The sequence below is a fragment of the Scardinius erythrophthalmus genome (genome assembly GCF_964197995.2).
Source record: "Scardinius erythrophthalmus genome assembly, chromosome: 7".
In the NCBI taxonomy this organism is placed as follows: Eukaryota; Metazoa; Chordata; class Actinopteri; order Cypriniformes; family Leuciscidae; genus Scardinius; species Scardinius erythrophthalmus.
This window is the reverse complement of record NC_138227.1, coordinates 39174242-39200757: the sequence shown is the minus strand read 5'-3', so window position 1 is coordinate 39200757 and position 26516 is coordinate 39174242. Positions and strand designations below refer to the sequence as shown.

The 26516-nt window shown below is 37.8% G+C and overlaps 2 protein-coding genes across 2 annotated transcripts; both read right to left on the bottom strand.

Annotated features, from left to right (window-relative positions):
- Window positions 1-4721: 4721 nt before the first annotated feature.
- Window positions 4722-8275, bottom strand: LOC308693006 (claudin-4-like). The gene has a single exon (XM_081369688.1). The coding sequence runs from the start codon at window positions 8240-8242 to the stop codon at window positions 7601-7603; it is 642 nt and encodes a 213-aa protein (XP_081225814.1). The 5' UTR covers window positions 8243-8275; the 3' UTR covers window positions 4722-7600.
- A 16317-nt stretch (window positions 8276-24592) lies between these two features.
- cldnj (claudin j) lies at window positions 24593-25225 on the bottom strand (the record flags this gene model as incomplete). The annotated part of the gene is made up of 1 exon (XM_081369987.1): window positions 24593-25225. The coding sequence occupies one exon, from the start codon at window positions 25223-25225 to the stop codon at window positions 24593-24595; it is 633 nt and encodes a 210-aa protein (XP_081226113.1).
- Between the last annotated feature and the right edge of the window lie 1291 nt (window positions 25226-26516).

Below are 26516 nucleotides of genomic sequence, written 5' to 3'. Positions count from 1 at the left end.
TGCATTCAAGTATATTTGGGATTTATTGCTATTGAAATAATTTTTCATGTTGAGACTTGCCAATATTAATACAAATATAATAAAAAAATATTTAGCAACAGAAATTATAGACGTAAACATGTTGTTTTTGTCTGAAAAGAGAGGAAGAGGTGATCAATAGAAACCAACCTCAACCATGGCTAATTAACGGTAATTAGCACCCTTAAAGAAATTGTGTGTTATTCATACACAATTATCCAGTGTCATTATGAGGTCCAATGAATATGCATTTGGCAAAGCAGCATAAAACAGAGGTTAAAGATATTGCCCTTTAGTTATAGCACAAGCATAAAAATAAAGAATACTGTGTTTGAGTCTAACAAAGAATTCATTCTAACGAATACACATCAAATAAAAGGTTGCAAAGGAACATACAATGGGGAAAATTACAGAAAATTGCCCTAATATACATAAGCACAAAATGGCTAAGATCAGTATGCAGTTGTTGCTGCTTTAATGTTTTTTTTCCCCTTCACACTACTGTGATCACAATTTAATCAAAGACAGCACACGGTAGTTTGAAAAATGACCAAATTTGACAAACAAGAAATGCTATACTTATTTCTCTTTTCTTTTTTTGCACACAAGTAAATGTTGGGTTTCCATGTTTAATGGGTACTTTCCATAGACATAATGGTTTTTATACTTTACAAACTGTATATTCTCTCCCCTAACCTCTATCCCCTTAACCTACCCATCACAGATAACTTTCTGCATTTTTACATTTTCAAAAAAACACTTCACTTAGTATAAAGTGGTTTTCCTTATGGGTGACCAAAACATTTTCCCACAGGGACAAGGATTTTGTATATATTGACATCTTTGTGGGGACATTTTATTCCCATAATGTAGGATAATTTTATTCCCATAATGTAAAACTCACTCACACACACAATATTGAATACCAAAACACTATGTTGTTAACAAGAGATATCTGATTCTCTAGTGTGAATGCTAGATTCTGAATCTTGCATGAGGCTGTCTGTGTGGGAGAGAAACCCTATCACCCAAACACTAGCCTTGCTATCCATGGCTTGAAAATTGTGCCAGTGTGTGTGTGTGCATGGTTGTGATGACAACAGCAGATTATTGTGAGGCAACCATTGTAAATACATTATATAAATGTCCTATACAAAATCTTTCACCAACCAAATGTAGTGTGACATTTTATTTTGTCTCATTGTATTACATTATTTATATACTGATGTATGTGGTTGCCAAGGCAATTCCACATGGTTGCTAAGGTGTTCTGAGTGTTTCAGTGTGTTTAGGGTTTTCTGGTTTCTAGATGGTTGCTTCCTGGCCCAAAAAAAAAACAAAAACATTGTTATATATATATATATATATATATATATATATATATATATATTCAAACTTTTGATCTGTTGGTCTACTGAAAATATAAACCAGTTGATTCATTTTTTATTTATTTTTTAGTAGGCCTAAAACTAGAGGAGAAGGTAAAACAATAACATCAATAATAGAACTAACTTGTAAACAACTCTGTAAAATACAATTAAACATATTACAGTTTTTCTCAATTGTTTACACACAAATACTGGTACTTGAGACACAATGACCACAACATGTAACTCATTCACCAACCCCCTGAACCAATTCTGCTAAACTACAAGCACAATTCCTGCTTTACACTCAAATTGCAGATCTAAAACACACCTTTTTCGAAACACTACACACAATTCTCTGCTTTTGGCACAATTTTCATGCAGAAAATCTCTTGTTTTCACAACAAAAAATCTCTTTGTTTTCATAAGTCATTATGATGATGGAGAAGAAGTGTTTTCCATTCATCATAGTGTTTTACATTGAGCATATCAGTGTTCAACTGGTTCTTATAAATGTCTATTCATGTGATGGTTTGTGTGTGTCATTTGAAAACAAAATACCATTTTGAGAAGAAATAACATTGTTTTGAATGTAAAGTTTCATTTTGCAGGAGAATTGAGGGGTTTTGCCCATTGTGTGTGTTTTTTTGGATTTGTGTGTAGAGTTCTGAGAATATGAGGCATGCTTTCAGAAAATGTGTGTAAACAATCGAGAAAAACTGTATACAAAAGGACGATATATATGTACACAAGTATTTCATCTCGTGCATTATACATAATACTGTAAATGGCATGAAAGGTGACATGTATTTTATCACCAGATGTGAACCTTAGGCAAAGTGCCTCCTGGTGAAATCACAAAAACATTACAATAAATAAAAACATTTACTGTAAAAGGGTCATGAATTGAGACACTTTTATGTGTACACAGAAGAAAACTCTTTCTAGGCTCTGCCCCCGTACAGTTTGTGTCAAGCCATTTATTAGTCTGGCTGTTTGATGAGAAAGAGATTAAGGGCCCTATTTTAACGATCTGAAACGCAAGTATCAAACGCGAAACGCAAGTAACTTTTGTGGGCGGATCTCGGGCGCTGTTGCTATTATACTGGCAGGATAAATGACTCTTGCGCCCGATGCAAATCTAAAATGGGTTGGTCTGAAGTAGTTACATTACTCATAGGTGTGGTTTGGGCGTATCGTGAAATAAACCAATCAGAGCGTCATCTCACATTCCCTTCAAGAGCAGGCGCGCTTGTTCAATGGCGGATTGCTATTATAACGGCGGATTTGCCAGGCGCACGCCAGGAGCGGTTCACAGCCGAGGAGAGCGACGTTCTCGCCAGGGCCGTAAAAGACAGAGAAATGATATTGTATGGGGATGGGAGAAACCCACCCAAATTAGCTTCTGTTAAACAGGTGTATAATAATTTGGGTAAATGTGTAAACTATTTGTGTCTATTTTTTCACATTTTCATGGACACCACAATGATTTCCCTTGTGTGGTAATATTTTTCCTTGTAATTAATTATGTATGGTTTGCAAAAATGTGAACTGCTGCGTCTGTGTAGATGAGAGAAGCAAAGTGTATGCACGTTGTGCACATTATGGACATTATGTATATTATGGCCAAGCATGCACCCTTAAAATAGCTTCTGAGTGTGCCATTGAAAGCGCGCCACTGACTTTAGACTAGGTTTTTCCTGGTCTGTGGCATAATTGTTTTCTGAAACTGTAAAATAGCACCATGGAACGTTTGCGGCAGAACACGCCTCCTCTTTTCGTTGAATCGCCCCCGGGAGCGCAAGTTCATTCCCTAATTTACCGAAGTGCGTCTGTGGATTGAAAAGTCCGCTGTGCGTCGGGTGCAAAATAGGAATGATACATGTGTACAAAGTCGCAGTGTACAAATTCAATTGCGCTGGGAGCAAGATAGGGCCCTAAATGTAGTTACAATAAACTAATTTGTACAACTGTATCAGATGACTATTTTTCTGTTGCGCGGAGCTGAGTAAGAACTGATGACAGCACGGCTTGATCTTTGGTTGACCAATCAGCAGAAAAGGGCGTTTTATTCATGCGCATGTAGAGATCGAATATTCAAGCTGTTTATCAATTTTGGTTTATTGTGTTTCCATTTGGCAGATTAGAACAAAGTGTGATGAAAAAAAAATAAAACTTTGAAAAAACGATGCGAGATTTGTTTATTTATGTTCATGAAAAGGGTTGAATATGTGATAAATTAACAGTTTCTACAGAAGGTCCGTGTACCTTTAGATAATTTGTTTTCTCGTTTTTGTCTTCTTGACAGAAAACAAGAAAACTAATGATCCGAAGTTACACAGACCTACTGTACATTCATTCATAATTTGTTGTTGTTTTGTTGTTACACAAAAAAGCATTAGTTATCCTGTCAACTATGTCAAGTCAAGTCAAGTCACATTTATTTATATTGCGCTTTTTACAATACAGATTGTTTCAAAGCAGCTTTACAGAGATAACAGGGAAAATAATGCAACAAAGTTTATTTCCAGAAAAAAATAGCGTCATAGTCCAGCTCAAGTAAGTTCAGAGATGTTTCATTTTTGTTGTAAAAAAGTTATTAATTTAGTTTTTTATATATATATAGCCACTCCGGAGTAAACCGTGATGTCATCGTCCAGCTCAGTTCGGTTCTCATATAATGGTGTCAATGCAAGCAGATCAATATTATTGTTGAATATTAAATTAAATGTTAAATTTAATGTCCCCAACTAAGCAAGCCAAAAGCCAAAGGCGACAGTGGCAAGGGACCAAAACTCCATCAGTGACAGAATGGAGAAATAAACCTTGGGAGAAACCAGACTCAGTCGCTCAGTTCTCCTCTGGCCAACGAACGAATAGTGTATGATTATGATTCAAGCTGCATTATAGTCAGATTGGATTGGAACAATCAGAATATTATCCAGGTCCATCTGGTTGAAGATCGGAGTCATGCCGGTATGGAGACGGGTTTGTTGAGGATCAGTGCCGATGGCTGTCGTGTCGATGAAGCCTTCACAGGGGAGATACTGTTAACTTAAATTGTATTTGTCACAACCGAGACATATAAAGCATAATACACATAAATGTTTCACAATTGGCAAATGTTTCATCTATGTAGCAAGGTAAACACCTTTCCGTAGTGTCTTTGTTTAAACGCTAATATAATGTTATAATTACTCAAAAATACATGATCAAATATAAATAAAAATGATTAATTACCCTACTGTTGCAGACTGGATTATCCTCTGGCTTGGAAAAAATGACCAAAACTGAGGTAAAACTCAAACAGGTAGGTTTATTTGCAGATATGGCAGGGACACAATGCATAAACAAGTAAGTGATGATGATACTTGAGATTGTTAGCAGATGAGATCGAATTTTTTATTGTTAACTTTGAGTCTTTGTCTTACAGAATCGTTTGAGCACACACACACAAGGGAACAACGCTGAGGCAACGGATGACTTGGATGATGTGAGGACTGGAAGATGACTTGGATGACTGGAGATTGCCTTGGATCAGGTTACAGCAGTATATTGAGATAGTCAGGAACATACAGCAAGTAAGTGGACTTGGAGCCTGTAGCATCAGACAAGGTCAGACCATGAGGGCTAGATAAGTTCCAGATGTGCGTGGTTAGGCACCAGGGAGGATGATGGGAAAAGGTGTCTGTGACATTACTCCACGGTGAAGCCGAGGGAACATTGAGCCAAGGTCGAGTCTATGGGTCCGATGGTTGAGGTGGAATCTTGGGCTCGGAGGCTAGAGGTGGAGCTGAGGGATCCACACACCAAGGGTAGCATGGAGGAACCACTGGACTAGGTGAGGGGCTGAAGGGAGACAGCGAGGCCGAAGAACTGGCAGCGTAGGAGGGAGAGGGAGGCCGAGCGGGACCATCCAAGATAAAGGAGACTTGGGGCTGGGCAATGGAGACTTGGAACTGGGTTTAGCCAGGAGCTGGTTAACGACTTGGAGCTGGACTTGACCAGCAACGACTTGGATGACTTGGATGACTCATCGCCAATGTCAACAAAGACGACTTGGGACTGGACGAAAACAAACAGTGGTGACAATGGCTGGAATGTAGAGGGGAATCAGGGTATCAAAGAGATCACATGAGGAGGTACAGACTTAAAAGGCATGAGGATGAGTGGAGCTCTGCTCCACGATGTCAAACCACCAGCACTCCCTCTTAAGGCCAGACTTGGCAGGCTTCGGCTCTGGGTCCTTGGTGGGCTTCGGCTCTGGGTCCTTGGTGGGCTTTGGCAGTGGCTCTGGGTTCGTGGCAGGCTTGAGGAGCGAGGATAGGGAGAGGAGAAGATCTTCAGGGGAGTGACAGAAAAATCCTACTGTGCTCATCTTGTTGGGTCTGACCTTCTGTCACGCTCAGTCTTGGTATTTTAGGTGTAGGTTTGTTGTTTTCTGATATGGGATTAGACTCTGGCTCAAACATGTATGGCTGAATTTCACTGGTTGCCATTTTTCAACATCGGATGTTTTCAAAACAATTCTACATGTCTAATTTGATGTAACAAAAACTTGCTGAAATTATAAGTGGACCTCAACGAACATTCTACATTTTTTTAAATAAACATCGGCCATGAACAGGCAAGAGTAAATCACCAGACTGATATGAAAATATATGAAAAGAATAAATCATGCTCAAACAGCAGGCTACATGACATGGACGATACAACCTTTCAGAAACAGCAGAGGCGAAAAGGATTGCAAAGAAAATAGATGAGATCAGAGATAGGTAGAAGTAAACAGCCCAAAATGGCCTTTGACAACTCTGGTGCGAATTCTAAAAATACATGGCACACATGTATAGATAAATGTTCCACCATATTAACACTGACATAGACTATGATATTCAAGGTATATGTGAACAGTGGTCTCAAATGCAGAGTTCATGAACAGAGTTTATCAGAATACTTTAGGAAAAGAACCTCCAAAGTGAAGTGACACACGTGGGAAAAAATGTAAAGGATAGTATGGGAGCTCCAAAGCTGTCCGTACAACCATCGTACATCCATTAAACAAATATAAGATTGGGAAGGAGGGCTAGAGTGGTTACTAATAGACCAAGATTGGGGCATTGTGCATTTAATAATAGGCTGACAATGGTTGGAAAGCCTCCAGATGGCAGTGGCATGTGTGGAGAAGCAGAAACTGTGTGCCACAAAATGGAATGTGTCATCCATCGTACAGAAAGAAATCTCATGTATTCAGAATTATTGGAATCTGGAGTGACAAATTATTCATTCAAATCAATTCTTAGTACTAAGAACTATGAGACACTAAAAGTTGTGATTTCACTTTATTTTGATGGTCCCTTTAACACATTCTGTTGACTATAAGTAATGTCGCACCTTCATGTCTACTAACTCTCATTAGAGTATCAGTAGACTGTTAGGGTAAGGGTTAGAATGTAGAAGACATGTTAGAAGTTGACATGTAGTTGCAAAGTTACTTATAGTCAGTAGAGTGTCTGTTGAGGACCATCACAATAAAGTGATAGCAGATATTAAGCAGACAGTCTATTAATACTCTAATGAGAGTTAGTTGACATGTAGTTGCAGAGTTACTTATAGTCAACAGAAGGTCAAAAGGGACAATCAAAATAAAGTGTTACCAAAGTTGTTATAATCGAATTGGACTTTATATAAGGATATAACCTATAAAGTGTAGTTCCTCAGATGAACTGAGGAGGGCAGCAATACGCCACTAATGAGTCTAGACTGCTGCAAATATCAGAAGAAGAAGAAGAATGTTTACATGAAAGAAAGAGATTGGTTACACTTTTGTTACAGTGTAATTATATATTTAAGTACTGAGTAATATTAATTAACTACATGTACTTACTATGGGGTTAGGGTAGGATTAAGATTTGTTTAAAGGTTAGTTGCATGTAATTATGCATAATTTACTGTTATTACTATGGTAAGTACATGTAACGTGTAACAAGGACACTGTAAAATAAAGTGTTACCAAAATTTGAATGAATCGACCAATTTTGTGTAGATCTGATCACAGGGTGATCATAAAGAAGAAGAAGAAAAATTCAAAATGTCAGTTGTCAAACACTGAATCATCAACCAGAGCAGAGTTGTCTTTGTCTAACATTAAATATAAAACCAACAAGTGTTCACAAGTTCTTAGATACACAGTATACTTATTCAGTCCGTTAATAAAGTCATCCGGTAAGGGGGCTTTGTATAAATGTAGTACTTTGAATGGTGTGGAGTGGATACTGAACCCCTGGCTCTGAAGTTTGCGCTTGTCTTTCATCCTGTCTCTGCTTCTGGACTGCTCTACAGCAAATAATGCTTAGCACTCCTCCACCCACCTCAAGCAACACTATTCCCATCCAGCCAGTGAAGATCGCAGCTCCCCTTTCCAGTGTTAATAAGACATTGGCATTCGAATCTGTTAAATGTGTAGTCCAGGAGATCACCACCAGTAAAGGCAGCCCGCTTACAACAAACGATGGCCCGGAGGCAGCTTTAAACAATATATTCTTAGGATAACGTATCCACCCAATACCGTAAACTGCCATGGCAATAGATCCAATTCCTATAGATATGATGACGAGGATTTTCCAGGTGGTAAAATGTTCCGTCAGAGACAGCAGAGACTGATAGAAGGTGCAGTGAAGTCTGCCAGTTGTGTGGTGTTGCCAGTTTAACCACACTCCATCCCAGTACAATGGAAGTGTTGTTGTGGTGTTCTCCACCGTTCCACTTACTTTCCACATTGGTAGAAATCTTGTAAGGATAGTGCAAAACCAGCCTGCACTAGTCAGCCCGAAACTAGCAAATTCAATTTTTATATCCATGTCTGTGTTGATTCAGGACCGTGGAGCAGAACTATTTTCCATATCACGGAAACCAGCTGTACTGCATTCCAGCTGTGGGCGGAGAGACACTCTGTGGTTGAAACGTGGAGGATTCTTTTGTGTTTTTGCCATGGTTTCATAACAAATCCCTCTATTTCCTCTCATGATGAGACATGAATAGGGAGCTATGGAGATTGTATGCTTACACATCAATACTGCATGGTTTAGTTCTCTAGTGCAAAACAACCCCAGAACCTTACTAACAAAAGTTTTGGTCAAAACCTTTTTAGGAAAATATTGTCCATGAAAAAGTCTGTGGTGTTCGGTAGCTAACAAAACATAGGCATAGGATGGCAGAGGGGGAGAACAGGGATGGTTCTAACACAGGTCAGTGGTAACACTTCCAATTACTGCAATCAGGAACAAGTTACAAATCACCTATATCACTTCACCTGATCAACTTATCTTTTTTGAGTACTGTGAATTTGGACATACTTCTTTTGTCACAAACTGTTTTTCGCCTGCTATATAGTAGGGAAGTATGCGATTTCGGATGCAGCCAGTAGATTTTAGAGAGGAAAAACTCATTTTGAGGTAAGAAAGTAACTTTTTTGCTTCATTTATATTTGTGATGACAATGTCTGCTTTAAAACTCATCAAAGTTATATTGTTTTTTGTGTCTGTGTGGATATTTTTGTCTTAATGTGGACGTATGTCGGATGTATCCATCGGATGTATCCTTCGCAGCCTTAAATCACCCACAATCCTTTGCACATATCAAAATTCCCTGGACAAGGAAGAACACAGCATCAGTAGGATGCAGACTTCTGTTTGAGAAGCACCCTACATGCACAGCATTCTCTCTCTTCTCTCCTCTCACTTTGCACATATATCTAAGTCAAGAAGCTTGAGTGCTCTCTAGTGGTGCATTAATGTAATGACATCACATTTTTTAATGCAAGTTGCTAGTGCTAATGTTTTGGCTGTTAGCTGTAAGGTGTTAGCTTGTTCATGGCTACAAGACTGTAGCTTAGTTGTAACGTCAATTAAACATGTTACAACTTACCCCAAGCACATTTTTTTGTTGTATTTAAAAGTTTTCTTTGAATTTTAGTATGCCTAGGTCTTGGAAGAAAAAGAGTAATGTAAAATACCACGGAGAGTCAATGAGATCTGTGGCAAAATTGTATGGTATTTGCCATGTATCCTTGTACAGATTCTGTATAAAAGAAAGAAATGGTGGAATAGAAGGACATTGAAAATACTGACATTTTTGTGTTCACAATTAAATTTTATGGCCAATTACTATGACTAACACACACACACACACACGCATGCGCGCACACACACACACACACACACACACACACACACACACACACACACACACACACACACACACACATTATGTTGAAAAGTCAGTGTGGAATAAAAAGCTGTCATAATCCATTATTACCCTGGTGGATATCATGATGTTACAGTACATCTCACCCTAGGGTAGGCCTATGTTACAACTATCCTGGACTATGGGGTGAATTGTAACATTTCACTCCTTGTGTTTGAAACTAAACCATGTTTTGTTTTGTTTTTTTTATGCTGCAAAGATGCAAAGAACAGCTACATTTAAAGCTACAATAGGTCTACACTATCACACTAAACTGCATTTGAGTTTGTTGATAGTTATAATGTTATTCTATGTGTTAGTTTGTTTGCTTTAATGAGACAAGCAGTAAGCTAGATCAACATTAGAATACATACTGATCATATATTATAACATTTCATCATGTTGAGCTATATAACATAGTTTTATGTACATTTGCTCACCTGTCTAATAAAGTGCATGCAGGAGCGGCATCTTTGTCAAGTTGAAGGTAGTCGCGGACGCTAGTTCTCAGCGTCTCGAAAACGCCACGCTGATATTGATCCTTGAAGTCTGCTTGCCATGGTCCATTATGTTTAAACGAAACAACAACAGCGTGAGCGTGCCGCTAGACGTTACGCAGTTGTCCACGTCTGTCGCCACGGTTACTATGGCAGAACGAGCGGAAACCAGGGATAAAGCGGATATTACATCATTGACAGGAGACAATGACCAGGGACCAGCCATTATTTAAAATTGGAATTTCTGTGAAATTAAAAATCTTTGGGAACTTTTGGGATATTGTAAGTACACAACTGCAGGAAATATATCACACTGTGCAAGTGATTTTTGGATATTTTATTACAAAAATCTTACATATTATACTGTAGCTTTAATAGCAGACACACTGTAAAATGTAATACGTTGACTTTACTTAGAAAAAGTGAGGAAACCGATTGCCTTAAAATGTCCAAGTAAAGTAGTGTATTAATGTTTAGTTGGCACAACATAATAACATAGAACACTTGTTAATCAAGTATACTCAAGCACTCTTGAATCAAAATCATTATTTGTGTTAACTTCTCATTAGAGTTCACATTACTAGGAAAATATCAGGAAACCGATTGCTCTAAAAAAAGCAAGTAAAGTGAAATAGGAATAGTATGTGGTACTGACAAATGCTTAGTTAGTATAGTTCACTTACACAAGAGTTCCAGTAACTAAAAAATAACTGTAGAGAGTACTTGATAATTTACTTTAAATGAAATGTATTTGTCACCATGGTTGTGTTTTGCATGCTGAATGATGAAGTCTGTGTGAGTCAAGCATGATCAATTACAAGATTTTCACAAATATAGAGGGATTATATAAACCCAATTAACTGTTTCAGAAGGTGAGGCAAAATAGTAGCAACAAAATTATAAAAGATCACTAATTGACACAAGTTACATTATACACCATTCATATTTTCTCTCTCACACACAAATATATATATATATGAGTGTGTGTATAGTATTACACAGCAAAATCCCCAGTGTTAAATTAACACTGAAAAGTGTGAATTATATAAACTCTGAGCAGAGTGTTAAATGAACACTGAAGCAGTGTTAAATTTAAATTTAATGAGCTAATTAAGTGATTAATTGAGTTATGATTGACCATTATTGAAGACACCTGATGTTAACAAACAGAATCACTGAAGGAGAAAATCACACATTGTAAGTTACCACTATGGTGATGGGTGTTTGCTTTAGTTGGGCTCTTGACCCTTACATGTTTACTTTAGATTTTGCTTGGCTGCTGTTAGTGAATTATAACAGCCAGATGAACAAAGAAAAAAAAAAAGTGATCTGATGATTATGTTATGGCAATCATCATTTGAACTTGATTAGCTTCACTGAACTCATTGAGACCCTTATTTCTGACTTAGATTTATGTTGTTGATTACAGCATAACCGAGATTCTACATATCTAGAATTTTAGATATAGTACAAAGGATTACTGTTTGAAAAAAAAAAATCTTTCTTTTAGGCACACACAGACATCAAGATTCAGTATATGCATCTCAACAATGGTGACGAGCAGAATATACAATTAGGAAAAGGAAATTACTAAAATAATTCAGTTCATAATTTATTCATACTGCAATGCATGATGGGAGCCATTAATGAGTTGTGATTGGTGGCAGCCAGAGGAAAAGTTATTGTTACCATTGTTGAGATTCACAGGCTGATTATTGATGTCTGTGTTTCTAAATAAATTTATTTGAAAGTCTTTGGATCAGAACATTGTTTATTAAATATTTTGGATTATATTAAAAATACCGCAAATCATAGGTTGAAGAATCACAAAGCTGCTGTAATTATCAAGTTAAACCACATTTCTCAATAAGTTTGATTTTTCAGATCACAACATGATTATGTCTAAAAAATAACCAATACCATCAGATCACATTGTCTCTTTGTTCATCTGACTGTTATAAAGCAATAACAGCAGACAAACAAAATTTAAAGAAAACATATAATGGTCTAGAGCCCAACTAAAGCAAACACCCATCACCACAATGGTAACTTACAATTTGTGATTTTCTCCTTCAGTGATTCTGCTTGTTAACATCAGGTGTCTTCAATAATGCTCAATCATAACTCAATTAATCACTTAATTATCTCATTAACTTTAACACTGCTTCAGTGTTCGTTTAACACTCTGCTCAGAGTTTATATAATTCACACTTTTCGGTGTTAATTTAACACTGGGGATTTTGCTGTGTCCTTCTCTTTCTTTGACACTAAACAACTGATTTATTGTTGCATCACTGCATCAACAGAAAGAGAATCATAATAAAGAAAATATAGTTCCAAGTGCCCAACCAAAGGGATCACTAATCACCATAAATATAAATATTTTAGGAAAATCAAAATCAATTTATGAAGTCAACTTATGTTATGTTCTCACAAATTTTTCTGTTGTATTGACAATTCAACATTCAAGATTACTTTGGGAAATGAGTGAATGCAAACAAAGACAAATAACTGCAGAAGTGGAGGAAATGAGTGAAAGGTCCATTAAGAATTTCCCTGCCTCAAAAACCACACTCAAACCAATCAATTAATCTTAACTTGGGTTTTCTGAGTAAATAAAACATAGTATGTGAATAGTACAGATTACTAGATTTTTACAATTAAGTTAAGACATTAAGTAAAGTTAACTAAAAAAGCTTTAGTAAGAACCAATGTTGGATTTTACAGTGCACTTGTAACTAGTTTGAATCACATTTTGAATGCACTCGCTTAAAAGAACTTCAAGATTACAGACAGAAATGTCAAAAATGTTACAACCATCCCCAGTCACCCCCTATTATTCAAACTTGAACTTGAACTCTCATCTTCACTCTCTCTGCATCACCAATATTATTTTTAAGCATCAACAGATCCGCTAGGGACCTCTAGTGGTTCAGTTCCAGCAAAGTCCATAACTTTAGAGAACAGTTATTATTCAGTCTTGAAAGATGTCTTTGTTTGGCACACTAAATGACAGATTCCGGAAGGAGGGGAAAAAAACTTGAGAGGTCAAATAGAAGAACTTGTTGGTTAGATAACATTCCTGCAATTGTTTCAGAAGCACAGTAAACAAACTCTCCAGGACTGTGGCCCTCCAGGAGCAGCATCGGACAGCCCTACTTTATTTTAATGTGTCCTTGTTACATGTGTTGCGTGCATTAATAGTTGAATCTTCAAATTATGCATTATTACAAGTAACTAACCCTAACCCTAAACCCATGTAAGAACATGTTGTTAATAATATTACTCATATACTCATAATTATATTACTTGAGAACTTGTGTAATTACACTGCAACAAGGTAACATTAAAATAAATTGTGATCAAACAATTTATGATATACACCAGGGTTCTTCAACTCAATATCAGGGCCAGTGTCCTGTAGACTTTAGTACCAATCCCATGATTTAACCCACCCTTCTGTAATTTGCAAGTAATTGTGAACTTCTGGATTAGCTTGTTCATACACTTGCCCTCCAGGACTGAAGCTGAGAGCCCTAAACGCTATCACTCAAAAGTTTAGACATCTTGACTGATGATTAAATTATGTTATGTTACATTATGATTCAATCTTCAACATTCCCTTCTGGTACAAATTGACAAAGTTTACGGGTAAAATAAGTGGCACCGAAAGCCAATTTTATTCACTCAAATCTGGATGACGCTAAAGGATTAACAAATAAAGTTAAAATATATAAATTAATAAAGTATCTTCTGCTCACCAAGGCTGCACTTATTTGATAAAAAATACCGTAAAAACATTGATATTGTGAAATATTACAGTTTTTGCCCGTTGCTTGAACACTATAGACCCATGCTTAGACTAAAGTAACACAACTTGAAGCTTTTGTTACCATACCTCAAACACATGTACCCATACCTTAAACAAAAGCGCTGCTTTGCACTCTAGTTGCAATTCTGCAACACACTTACTCCTTTATGCAACACACTTGGTCCTGCATACTACACTCTATTTCATACATAAGACACTTCGTTCAAAAATGAAATCTCAGGGTGCCATTTGGAAAACACATGTATCCAAAATACAAAACACATCGGGTAATTGCAACCACTCAAATACACACATGAAGACACTTACTTGCAAAACTGAACACCAATCAGCCAGCTACAAAAAGCCCTCAGTTTAGCCATTTCAAGAACTTTGCAAGCATGGATGGAGGGAGAGCAAGAGGAAGAGGAAGATGTGGAGGATGAGGAGGACGAGGATGATGAGGAGGATGAGAAGGACGAGGAGGATGAGGAGGATGAGGAGGATGAGGAGGACGAGGATGATGAGGAGGATGAGAAGGACGAGGAGGATGAGGAGGATGAGGAGGACGAGGAGGTTTAGGAGGGCGAGGAGGATGAGGAGGACGTGGAGGACGTGGAGGACGAAGAGGACAAGGTCAAGGTCAAAGAGGCCATGCACCCACCTATTTCTGATGATATAAGAGCAACTTTGGTGGACCATGTTATCAACCATGGCCTGACTATGAGGGAAGCTGGGCAGAGAGTCCACCCACATCTAAGCCGCTTCACAGTGGCATCTGTAAGAACATTCTGACTAGAAAACTATGTCTTCACCTCTCTACCTTCTACTCTACTCAGATGGTATTTACAGCACTGTACTACAGTATATCACATTACCACATCATGTAAAACAACAGGGTATTGCAGGGTGCTAATGCTCCTTTTGCAGCCAAAGTGGTAGTTTTTGTGAAACATACCATGATTACTTATATTGAGATGTTTCAGTACAGTGGATGATACAGTATATACAGTAAAGTACTGTAAGAAAAAGAAGCAAACCGAGGACAATTTGTGGTTGTATTTCTCTAGAATGACTAAAAGACCTTCTGGGGGAGGACGCCAACGCCTGTTCACACAACAGCAGGAACTTGCCGTTGTGGACCTATAGTGAGGGCAGACAATGCCATCCGTCTCCACCAGCTACTACAGAAAATACTTGCAGACAGGCAAGTGTTCAACAACATAAACCATGTGAGCATCACCACCATCAGACGCATCTTGGGAAAACACAACATCACCATGAAGCAGCTCTACAGGTTCCCATTTGAGAGGAACCGTGTCAGGGTCAAAGGACTTCGAGCTGAATATGTACGGGTAAGTGTAACTGTCCTTTACATTTACAATACAGTATTGGTGAAATCCAGTAGCAGCTGAATATGTACCACATCAGTACCACATGGATCCATTCGGAGAGCTACACGCCACGGGTACCTGTGTGATGGGGTGAGGGTTCTGTATGTGTAGCACTGTAGTACAGTAATATGTTTTTTTTTTTTTTGTTACAGAGAATCTTGGCCATGGATGGAGCTGCACAGCCTCAAGAATTCATTTTCATTGATGAAGCTGAATTCGACCTGAGCAAAACAAGACGAAGGGGTCGTAATGTAATTGGCCAAAGGGCAAATGTGGACAATTTTTTTTTTTTTGCACAAGTTTGGGTTGTTTGAAAATGTGCCTCCTGAAAATATGCCTTCTGAATAAACAGTGAAAATCAAAGACTGCAGTGTTTTATATAAAGTAGACTAGTGTGTTCCCCCTGCTCTGAAAGTGTATGCATATGATGCAAGTATGTGTCATTTTGTCATCAGAGTTACATTTTGACAAATGAATGTTAGGTTTTGATAGCAGAGTTTAGGTTTTGATAGTAGAGTTTCAATTTGACACAGATGTGAATGGTATATTTCCCAGTGTTGTGTCATGTTTACTTGTGTGTAGAGTTTTGGCACAATGAGCGAAGTTTTGCAAAATGTATTCAAGCAACGGGCAAAAACTGTATTACTTATTTATTTATTTGTTTATTTAACAGGGACAGTGTATGGCACTCAGCCATACCAGAATTAGCTACAAGCTAAATTTCATCTGTAGTCCCTGGGCAGGACGAGGTAACATACGATTTACAATCACATATAAATATACCATAAAACGTCATCATGCAAGTAGCCTTTCAGACAACAAAGTTTCACATTCTTAAAAACCCAATAAAACAAAACAACAGAACAAAATATATAGAGCAATATTAATAGACACAACAATACAATGTTAGGATACGACAAAAAATGAGTTTTTTGAATTTATGATAAATGGGTGCATGATTGTATCGATTTTAGCCATAATTTTATTTTATATTTAAAACAAGTAAATGTACTGATGTCTCTAATCTCATTTGGGACTGAGTTCCAGTACTTACAGGCTCTGATAGAGAAGGCTGATCTGCCGAACTCAGTACGTCTGTGCTGTACGGCACAGTGACCTCTACTGGTTGCCCTGGTTGTTCTCCGACTATCTGAGAGCAATAATATGAACTCCTTTAATGGGGGCGCAGCCAGATTATTAATTACTCTGTAAACTAAACAAACATTAGCAAAGCACATCAAATTTTCAAAAGTCAAGAGTTTGTGCTTTTGGATGATATTGCAGTAGTGATAACCTGATGGCTTTTTATCTAATACTTTGAGAGTTTGTTTATATAGCGTTTGTAGTGGAGCAAGTATTGTTTTTCCGGTTTGTGACCAACTTGTGATACAGTATGTAAAATGTGAGAAAATCATTGAGTGCATATACAATTTGGCAGCATCTAAAGGTAACTGATTACGAATGTGTCTAAAATTTCTTAAATTAAATTTAACAGTATTACAAACCTGCTTTATATGTTTCTTAAAAGACAACTGTGAATCAAGAGTAACTCCCAGATATTTCAAATGTGACACAATCTGGATTTTTTCCCCATTTACAACAACATCGGGCTGATTTTCATTTTTCCTTATATAAAAATACATACACGCAGTTTTACTGACGTTTAGCGCCATGCAAGACTCAGAGAGCCAGGTGGCAATTTTTGCCATTGCTGCTGTTAATTTGGTTGCCACTTCATTTCTGTCTCTTCCATGTGCCAGAATGACCGTGTCATCTGCATACATTTGGGTGTCAACTTGAGGACATGCTAGTGGTAGTTCGTTAACATATAAACTGAATAAAAAAGGGCCTAAGACTGAGCCTTGCGGGATGCCAACAGAACAGTTACTGAATGATGACATTTTATTCCCAACTCTGGTGCTTTGTCTTCTCATGGTGAGATAGGACTCCATCCATTTCATAGCATCATCAGAAAAATTAAAGTTTGACAACTTAGAAAGGAGAACATTATGATTTACTGTATCGAAAGCTTTTTTGAAATCCAGAAAAACTGCTCCTACAGCACTCCCACTGTCTAGTTTTGATTTGATTTTTTCAACAAAATAGCAAGTAGCCATTTCGGTCGAGTAATTTTTCCTAAAACCAAATTGCATTGGATGAAGTATTTGTCCAGAATTTAGAAAGTCGGTTAACTGCTCAGTTACCACTTTTTCTGCAATCTTTGATACCACCGGCAAAATGCTGATAGGTCTATAGTTAGCTACATCAGTAGGTTCCCCTGCCTTGAAAATCGGAACTAACACATTTTTCCAGGCAGTTGGGAAAATTGATTGCTTTATCTATAAATTGACTAGGTGTGTAATGGGGGTGCTGAGGGAGTGAATATTGTTCTTTAAAATTGTTGAATCCCACTTGAATGTGTCCTTTGCCTTTGAGAACTTTAAAGTGCTTATTGTCTTACAAATTTTATTTTCAGGAACTTCAGTTATCTTAAAAATGGTCTTCTTATAATCTGGTGTTGCTATATTTTTAATTCTTGCACCAAAAGTGTCAGATAAATTCTGCACTGATGCGGTAAAATAAGTATTAAATACAGAAGCTATTTCACTGGGGTCATTATTTAAAATTCCATTAATTTTCAGCTCATGTCCGTTTCTCTGATTTTGCTTCTTGCCTTTCTTTGTTAGTTTATTTATGTTGCTCCATATCAATTTACTATTTCCTTTTCCGTCTTTAATAATATCTATAAAGAACTTTGCCTTTGCTTTCCTTAGTTCATTGACTACTTCATTACGAAGGTTTGTAAAAATTTGTCTGTCAGTAATTAATTTAGACTTCAGTGCTACTTTCAAGGCAAAGTCACGTTTTTTCATCAGGTCCCACAAATGTTCATTAAACCATGGTAGGTTGCTGGTTTGACACCATCGACCACAACGTTCTTTTAAATAGATTAGAACATTATGTTGGCATTACAGGAAATGCACTAGCATGGTTTAAATCATACTTATCTGACCGTTATCAGTTTGTAGCAGTAAATGATGAGATGTCTCATCGATCACAGGTTAAGTATGGCGTACCACAAGGCTCAGTATTAGGACCGCTGCTGTTCACTCTGTACATGCTACCATTAGGAGATATCATTAGGAAACATGGAATTAGCTTTCACTGTTATGCTGACGATACTCAGCTCTATATTTCTTCAAAACCTAACGAAACTTATCAATTCACAAAATTAACGGAATGCATAGCGGATATAAAAAATTGGATGACTTGTAATTTCCTACTTCTAAATTCTGAAAAAACAGAGTTTCTAATTATTGGACAAAAAACTTCCTCACGTAATAATCTAGAATACTGTCTAACACTTGATGGCTGCTCTGTTAAGTCTTCGTCGTTGGTTAGGAACCTGGGTGTGCTCTTTGATACCAATCTTTCATTTGAAAGTCACGTGTCTAGTATCTGTAAAACTGCATTTTTCCATCTTAAAAATATATCTAAATTACGTCATATGCTCTCATTGACAAATGCGGAACAATTAGTTCATGCGTTCGTGACCTCAAGGCTAGATTATTGTAATGCTCTACTGGGTGGTTGCCCTGCACGCTTAATAAACAAACTACAGCTGGTCCAAAACGCAGCAGCTCGAGTTCTTACCAGAACCAGGAAGTATGACCATATTAGCCCAGTTCTGTCAAAACTGCACTGGCTCCCTATTAAACATCGCATAAATTTTAAAATATTGCTGATTACTTACAAAGCACTGAATGGTTTAGCTCCGCAGTACTTGAGCGAGCTCTTAACGCATTATAGTCCGTCACGTCTATTACGATCTCAAAATTCCGGCCAGTTGATTATACCTAGAATATCAAAATCCACTGCTGGCGGTAGATCCTTTTCCTATTTAGCACCAAAACTCTGGAACAGTCTTCCTACCATTGTCCGGGAAGCAGACACGCTCTGTCAGTTCAAAGCCAGATTAAAGACACATCTCTTTGACCTAGCTTTCACATAATACATTATAGACTTCTATAATTTAATGTTATGCTGCATAGATTAGGTCAGCCGGAACCGGGAACACTTCCCAAAAATCCTGATGTACTCGTTACATCATGAGAAGAATGGCATCTACGCTAATTTTAGTGTCTGTGTTTATCCCAAGGTTTTTCCTGCAGCCTGCCGGATCCAGGCCGTATCCAGATCTGACGAAGGACCTTCACCTGGACCGATGACAACGCAGTGCTGAAGTGCCAACTAGTCTCTCCCTATGGAGGATCCCACTACCACTCTACAGATAAGGCGTTGTCGGGAAAATTCGTCTTGCGGTCCTACCCCAAAGCAACAAATAAAATAAAATTCCTTATCAAAATTTATAAGGAAAGACAAGTATTTTGTTTAGGCTTGGCTTGTAGGGAATTCCAAACCTGCGTATATTCTAACGCACATAACTATAGAACCCATTCTAAATGCGCATGTGACCGCCATCAGCGTTTCTCACAGGTTCGCGTTTAAAGTCTGTGTAGAGAGAATGGTGTCGTCTTAGCGGCCCCTAATTTAATAACAAATGATCATTGCGACGGAACCAAATCAATTAAAACTAACTTTAGATGGAAATAACTTAACTCTGCTGTAAAGCCGAAACAATCTCTGTTACCTTAAATTATACGCTTATCTCTGTAAAGCTGCTTTGAGACAATCTACATTGTTAAAAGCGCTATATAAATGAAGATGACTTGACTTGACTTACGCCGTCCATTTTTAAAAGTTTTTGTATATTTTTCTTTAAGTCTATTTATTGTACCAATGAAGGACTCACAGGAAGCATCTATATCATCTGTGAGTAAAACATCTCTCCAATCAGTTTGACTTAGTTCTTCCTTAAATGCATTCATCTCATGTTTCCCCATTCCATAGGAGTTTTTGATTATCTCTCGTTGGTAAATAATCCGTTTTTTTGTTAATTTCCTTGCAATAAGAGTCATGTTATGATCGGACAATCCAGTGAGAAGATTATAAGATTTTATAATTCTCTCTGGTTTGTTACTGAAAATAAGGTCAATTTGTGTTTTTGAGACGTTTGTTATTCGTGTGGGTCCATCTATTAATTGAGTCAGTTCGAACTTGTCTGTAAGTGCTTTTAACTTTTTTCTAGTTGCTTTTTCAGCCCAATTTAAATTAAAATCGCCCAGAACTATACATTCTTTCTTTGTATCCAATAATTTAAGCAGGTTCTTAAAATTTTCATAAAACGTGACATCATATGACGGTGGTCTATACACGCCAATCACATTAAATGACATCTGCTGAGAGAGAGTAATAGTAATGGCAATATATTCAAGTTCACTTACACATGTTAGATCAATTTGTTCGCATCTAATGTTATCTCTCACATACATAAGTAGTCCGCCGCCTCTTCCCTTGTTTCTGTCCTTTCTGAAAACCTTGTAGCCAGGCATTGTGAACGAGGCTACGGGTGACGATTTGGATAACCATGTTTCAGACAGACAGAGAAAGTCCAAATTTGAGTCGGTAAAAAGTTTTTCTAGTTGTTCCGTTTTTGCTCTTACGCTACGAATGTTAAGGTGACCTCCGATGAGGCCCCTCGGCTTTGCGCATGGGTCCCAAATAATTTTGGAGTGCTGAACAGTTTGGAAGAGACAGATGTTGAAATGTTTTGTAACCGCCGGGTTTTCCTTGTGAGTGTCTCTGTTGGTCGGCATTACCTGGAGTTACGAGCGTGCTCGCCCAGGGTAGATCTTGCACCGTGACGGGTCCTGGGTTCAGCTGGACATCACCAGCAAGGAGAAGTGTAGCGAACAGGTACGTGAGCAGCTTTCTGTAAGAGCGTAGACCTTTAGATCTATCACTCGCAGTGTTGGTTTGCTCGCATGGCGCTGTTGCTCTTCCATCCCGTAATATTGCCGTGTAGAGGGTGAATCGGCTCCATTCATTGTGTATAACAGGTTGTGTTGGTGGTAGTGCGGTGTCTCGTGAGATCACCTGATTGATCCCACAGCCGCGGACAGAAAGGATCAGCAACACTATAATATAGACCAAAAAGGCGGATCGCTGTATTAAGTCCTCAGTCCTCGGTACATACCAGTACTTGTTTTTTGTAGTATGGTTACGATCATAGCATTTTTCAGCCACTTTAGACGGTGCAGATGAAAACAGACATAAAAGTTTGGTGAGCACACCTGCGGCTCCTGCCAAGCCGCCGCCCGCCATTTCCAAGTTTTGTAATTCTATCAGTTATTTTACAATTTAAAATAACTGTTTTCTAGTTTAATATATTTTAAAATGTAGATTACTCCTGTGAAATCTGTTTCTCTCTTTCCCCCATTAGGAATAATAATAGTTGTGTTCGAGCTTTGTTTCGAAGGGATATTGTCTCCAGTCCTGCGATTATATCATTTTGGAATGGCTGTGTTTCCTCATAAATATTTAATCACAAATAAAATATGCACGCCTTCACAGTTTTACTCCTTGCGTCTCACCAAACTATATACTGCCATAGAGCACTTCAAAATCATTTACAGTTTTTTACGATTGTTTACACACTAAAATAAAAATTTCCACACAATTTGCAAAATTATACTTCAAGGAGCAAAACACCTCCACAGATTTGCACAACATTACACACAATGTCTGCTTCACCCTTTTTGCAAAACATTACACACAGTGATTTGTAAAACTCTACACACATTTTCACACCTTAGACACAGTTAAGGATTGTGAGGTTACTTCCTTGTCATTACAAAGCCCCGGATTGCCAATGACAACACTAATGAACGAATTGGATAAACACAACCACCAGGTGTGGAAACACACATGTGCTAATTTGAAAACGCAGCACTCAGGTGTGCTATAAAAGGCAGCAGGTGAGTTCACCTGTCTTCAACAAAGATGGAAGGAGCTAGAAGTAAAAGAAGAAGAAGGAGGTAGAGGAAGAGGAGAAGAAGGAGATAGAAGAAGAGGAGAAGAAGGAGATAGAGGAAGAGGCCTAGGTAGAGGAAGAGGAGAAGAAGGAGATAGAGGAAGAGGCCTAGGTAGAGGAAGAGGAGAAGGAGGTAGAGGAAGAGGCCTAGGTAGAGGAAGAGGAGAAGAAGGAGGTAGAGGAAGAGGCCTAGGTAGAGGAAGAGGTAGGGAAGGACTTATGCCATTGAAGACATAGCCTGTGATGTGGATGAAATCTTATGGCCTGATCCAGCCAGACGGAGAGATGATGAATAGTTACAGTATTCTTGTTGCTTTTACAGTAGTTTTTCTTCAGAATCAAAGTGTATGTACTTCATGCAGTAATTTTTATTTGTCTACAGATTTTATTTGTTTCATTGATTTCATTGTTGGTTGATTACTGTAACTGATTATGGTAAGAAATACTATGTAAGTATTGAAATAAGTACTTGAAATATTCAGTCTGCAGCATCAGTGTTGTGCAGTGCTTGGTAAGTTTATAGTAGGCCTATTTGTGTACATTCTCCCTATATCTCAAACTAATCATGAAGAATGTTGTGGGTATGTCACTATTTTTTTTTTTTTTTTTTTTTTTTGTCATCTAAATTATCCCTTACATAACAATGTCTGGCCAAAAATCCAGCAAATGCTATTTCCTAAAATTAGCTTTTTTACAAATGTGTTTTATATTTATCACAGTTGTGTGTAACTGGCTGCAATAGTGTCTGATCATTGAGGACTGTGTTGGTTAAATGAAAACTAATAGCATTTTCACAAATATGTGTATATGTTTTGACTGAAGTGTGTATGTTTTGACTGAAGTGTGTCATTTTGCAAACAATCTAGGAATTATGCAAATTGAGTGTGGTGTTTGGATAATTGTGATTCTGATTCTGTTTCAAAATTGCGTGTAAACAATTGAAAAAAACTGTAAAACACTTTTGTACTGCTTTAATTATATTTTAATTAAAATGTGCTTTATCGGCATGACATTGCAATGTATTGGCAGAGTATTTATAATGTTTATAGTGAATGTAGACAGATGAAAACAAATTATATATAGAAAAAAATTACTAAATAGATCAATAAACATTTTAGAATTCTATGAACAATTTAGAATTCTTTGTGCTCTCTCTCTCTCTCTCTCTCTCTCTGTGTGTGTGTGTGTGTGTGTGTGTGTGTGTGTGTGTGTGTGTGTGTGTGTGTGTGTGTGTGTGTTTAGGGTTAGGTTTAGTGGTTGCCATGGGATTAGTGGCTCGAAATATCTACTGTATATAATACTATATAATAAGTAAAAATATTGTCTGTAATTTTCTGCCTGTATTTTGTTGATAATGTTTAAAAGTGGTTATAAGTTTGGATTAAGATCTTTATTAAGATCTTTATTGTCACTGACTGTACATGTACAATGGAACTCTGGTGAAGCAACCTCCAGATGCCAATACACTATACAACATAATACAATACAATGCAACTCAATAAAATAAAAGCATTATGTGCAATAAAACAGAAAGTGACAAGCAAAGTGTCATTGCACTGTGATAAATAGGACATTACACAATAAAATATTTCACAGTGAAAACTTTATTGAGATACACTTTAGTTCAATAGAATAATTCATAGGTTATTGTTCATTAAATTTACTCCTTTGTTATTGTTCATTAATTATTTACTGATGGATAAAAATAGAGCATGACAGACAAGTTACAGCCCAATGGGTCAGTGTGAAAGATAGGGGTTATTTTTAGCACATTTGTTTCAGTCCTTACAAAAAAGAAAATATATGATTAACCACAGTAGTCTTTTCTCTCACTCTCTCTCTCTTTCACACACACTCACAAAGAAACACATTTCTTTGTGTATCTACATGGGAACTCTCCTGATTTCTATTGTTTTACTCCTATTCTACTATTCTGGATTTTTGCTGTCCTTGTAATGTACAGTATAGGTAAAACCTGAACACACATACTCACAAAATATTCAAACACACATGCTGAAATGTGTCATCTAATGTTTTGAATGTAACTTTTCTCTTTTTTTACAGAAGAAGAAACATGAACATCAAAAAAGGTTGAGAGAGAGAGAGAGAGAGAGAGAGAGAGAGAGAGAGAGAGAGAGAGAGAGAGAGAGAGAGAGAGAGAGAGAGAGAGAGAGAGAGAGAGAGAGATGTTTAATCACTTAAATATCCCACTTTTCTTAATTAGCTATTCTTTTGGATCTGATGAAGTGTTTTGTTTAACACCTATACATTATGACGTATTGCTTTTGCATTTGACCAGTGTGTCCGCTTTACTCAGTGGCATGTGCTGTATATCAGACGTAGTTCTGTATGGCGTAGCCACTGTGGATGTCAGATTTTGTTAAGGTGTATCTAGGTGAATAGTTGTCCCGGTCTGGCGGGCAGCTGGTGCAGAGAACGGCTCCACCAACGAACAGAAAGCCCGCTGTCACCCAGCCCACATACAGGGCTGCCCCCATCTCTCTCTTCAGTGCTTCATGCACTATGGGATTATGGAAGTCTCTTATAATGGAGTCGGCTGTCCAGGACACAGGCACCACAGTAGTCAGTCCAGAAAGCATAAAGGTAATCCCAGATACCACCACAATCCGCGCTTTGGCACGTGGGTTACTTAGGCAGTTGGTGCAATCAGCCCCAACCAGAAAAATGAGGAAAGCCAAGCAGGCCAAAGCCATGGCGGTCACCATTAGCCCACGTGATGCCTGTAGGGAAGGATCCAAATCCAGCAGGGCATCGTACAGTTTACACTGCATCTGCCCAATGCGCTCGTACACGCACGTCATCCATAATCCTTCCCAGAAGACCTGCGCCACCACGATGTTTGTGCCGATAAAGGCGGTTACCTTCCACATGGGCAGAGCACAGATGATGATGGTTCCTGCAAAGCCAATCATTGAAAGAGTGATTCCTAAGACCTGCAGAGCCATGGAGGGCGCTGGGGACGACATAAAACAGACAAACAGAGACAACCTTTAATTCTTGCTTTTATCAGTGTTTCTGTAACATAAATATTTTAATAATGAAACAGATGTGATTTAGTTGCAGCTCTAATAAAGTAGCATATAAATGATTTTCTCTCACTAGAGGGCAGTAGATTTCAAAACACAGGTGAGCATCAGTGGCGCTGTACTGAATTTGCCCAACTCAGACAGTTGTGTTTGGAGTTTGAATGAAACCGATACTAACCGAGAAATGTATTTCTCAACAGAGAGCTGCATGGTTTAGTGGTGGTTGTCATACTTTTATCTCTGTCTTTGACATCACTTGTTTACATTTCTAGGAACGTAATGCACGTGTTTGGACATAAAAGAATACCTATGGGTTTTATGTAAGAGAAAACCTGTCATTTCCCTGTAGTGGTTATCTGAAATAACACAGTGACTCTGTGAAAAGTTCTCTTTGTAAGGAAACTCAGGATGTTTGTGTACGTAAGCCTGAGAACCATGCAATATGAGCCCTGTATAAAAGGTTGTGGGAGAACTGGTTTTCTATTCAACTGAAACTCCTGAACTCAGTTTATATTAACTTGAATTCAAATGTGTCAAAAATAGAAAAAAGCACTCAAGTCAAATTGCTCATTCAAATTTATAATTCTTTGTTCAGAGTCTCTCAGAAGATGAAGAAACACACAATGCAAGTGAAATACAAATCAACTTTTCATAATTAATAAAGTTTGTCAAGCAGAACAAAAACAATAGCTATGCATCATCTTGTTCTCAGAGAACATGTGGTATGTTCAATTGACTAGTGGAAACTAGTGGGTGTTCCAGAACAGCAGGTTTTCCTAGTGTTGTGTAAAGTATGTTCTTCTGGCATGTACAAAAAACAGAATGAGAACAAAAGCCAAGAACGTTTAGCCAACAATATTTACTTCATATAAAACTGCACATAATTAGTGAAAAATTTGATTTTGCACTAGAGAATTCAACAGTTAAAAGTGCTCCAAGAATTTCACCTACACTATTTTGTCGTGTCAAAATACACTATAAAATATACAACTATATCTTTCTAATGAAACTGTGTGTAGGTCTTGGGAGGAGTTGGAGACCATGGGACTGGCACTGTGTGGCCGGGAAGAGCATCATACCCACTAGATGGCTTTACCATCCTTACAGGATTATATACGACAGATGCTGAGTTGTCGAATGAAGCCCTCATCTCAACCCAGCGACACCAACCACGATGGAAAAGACCCATCAGGACACAATCAGCCTGCAG

What these genes read in the sequence shown, in the direction of transcription:
- LOC308693006 (XM_081369688.1), bottom strand. Translation starts at nt 8,242, where the DNA reads ATGGATATAAAAATTGAATTTGCTAGTTTCGGGCTGACTAGTGCAGGC.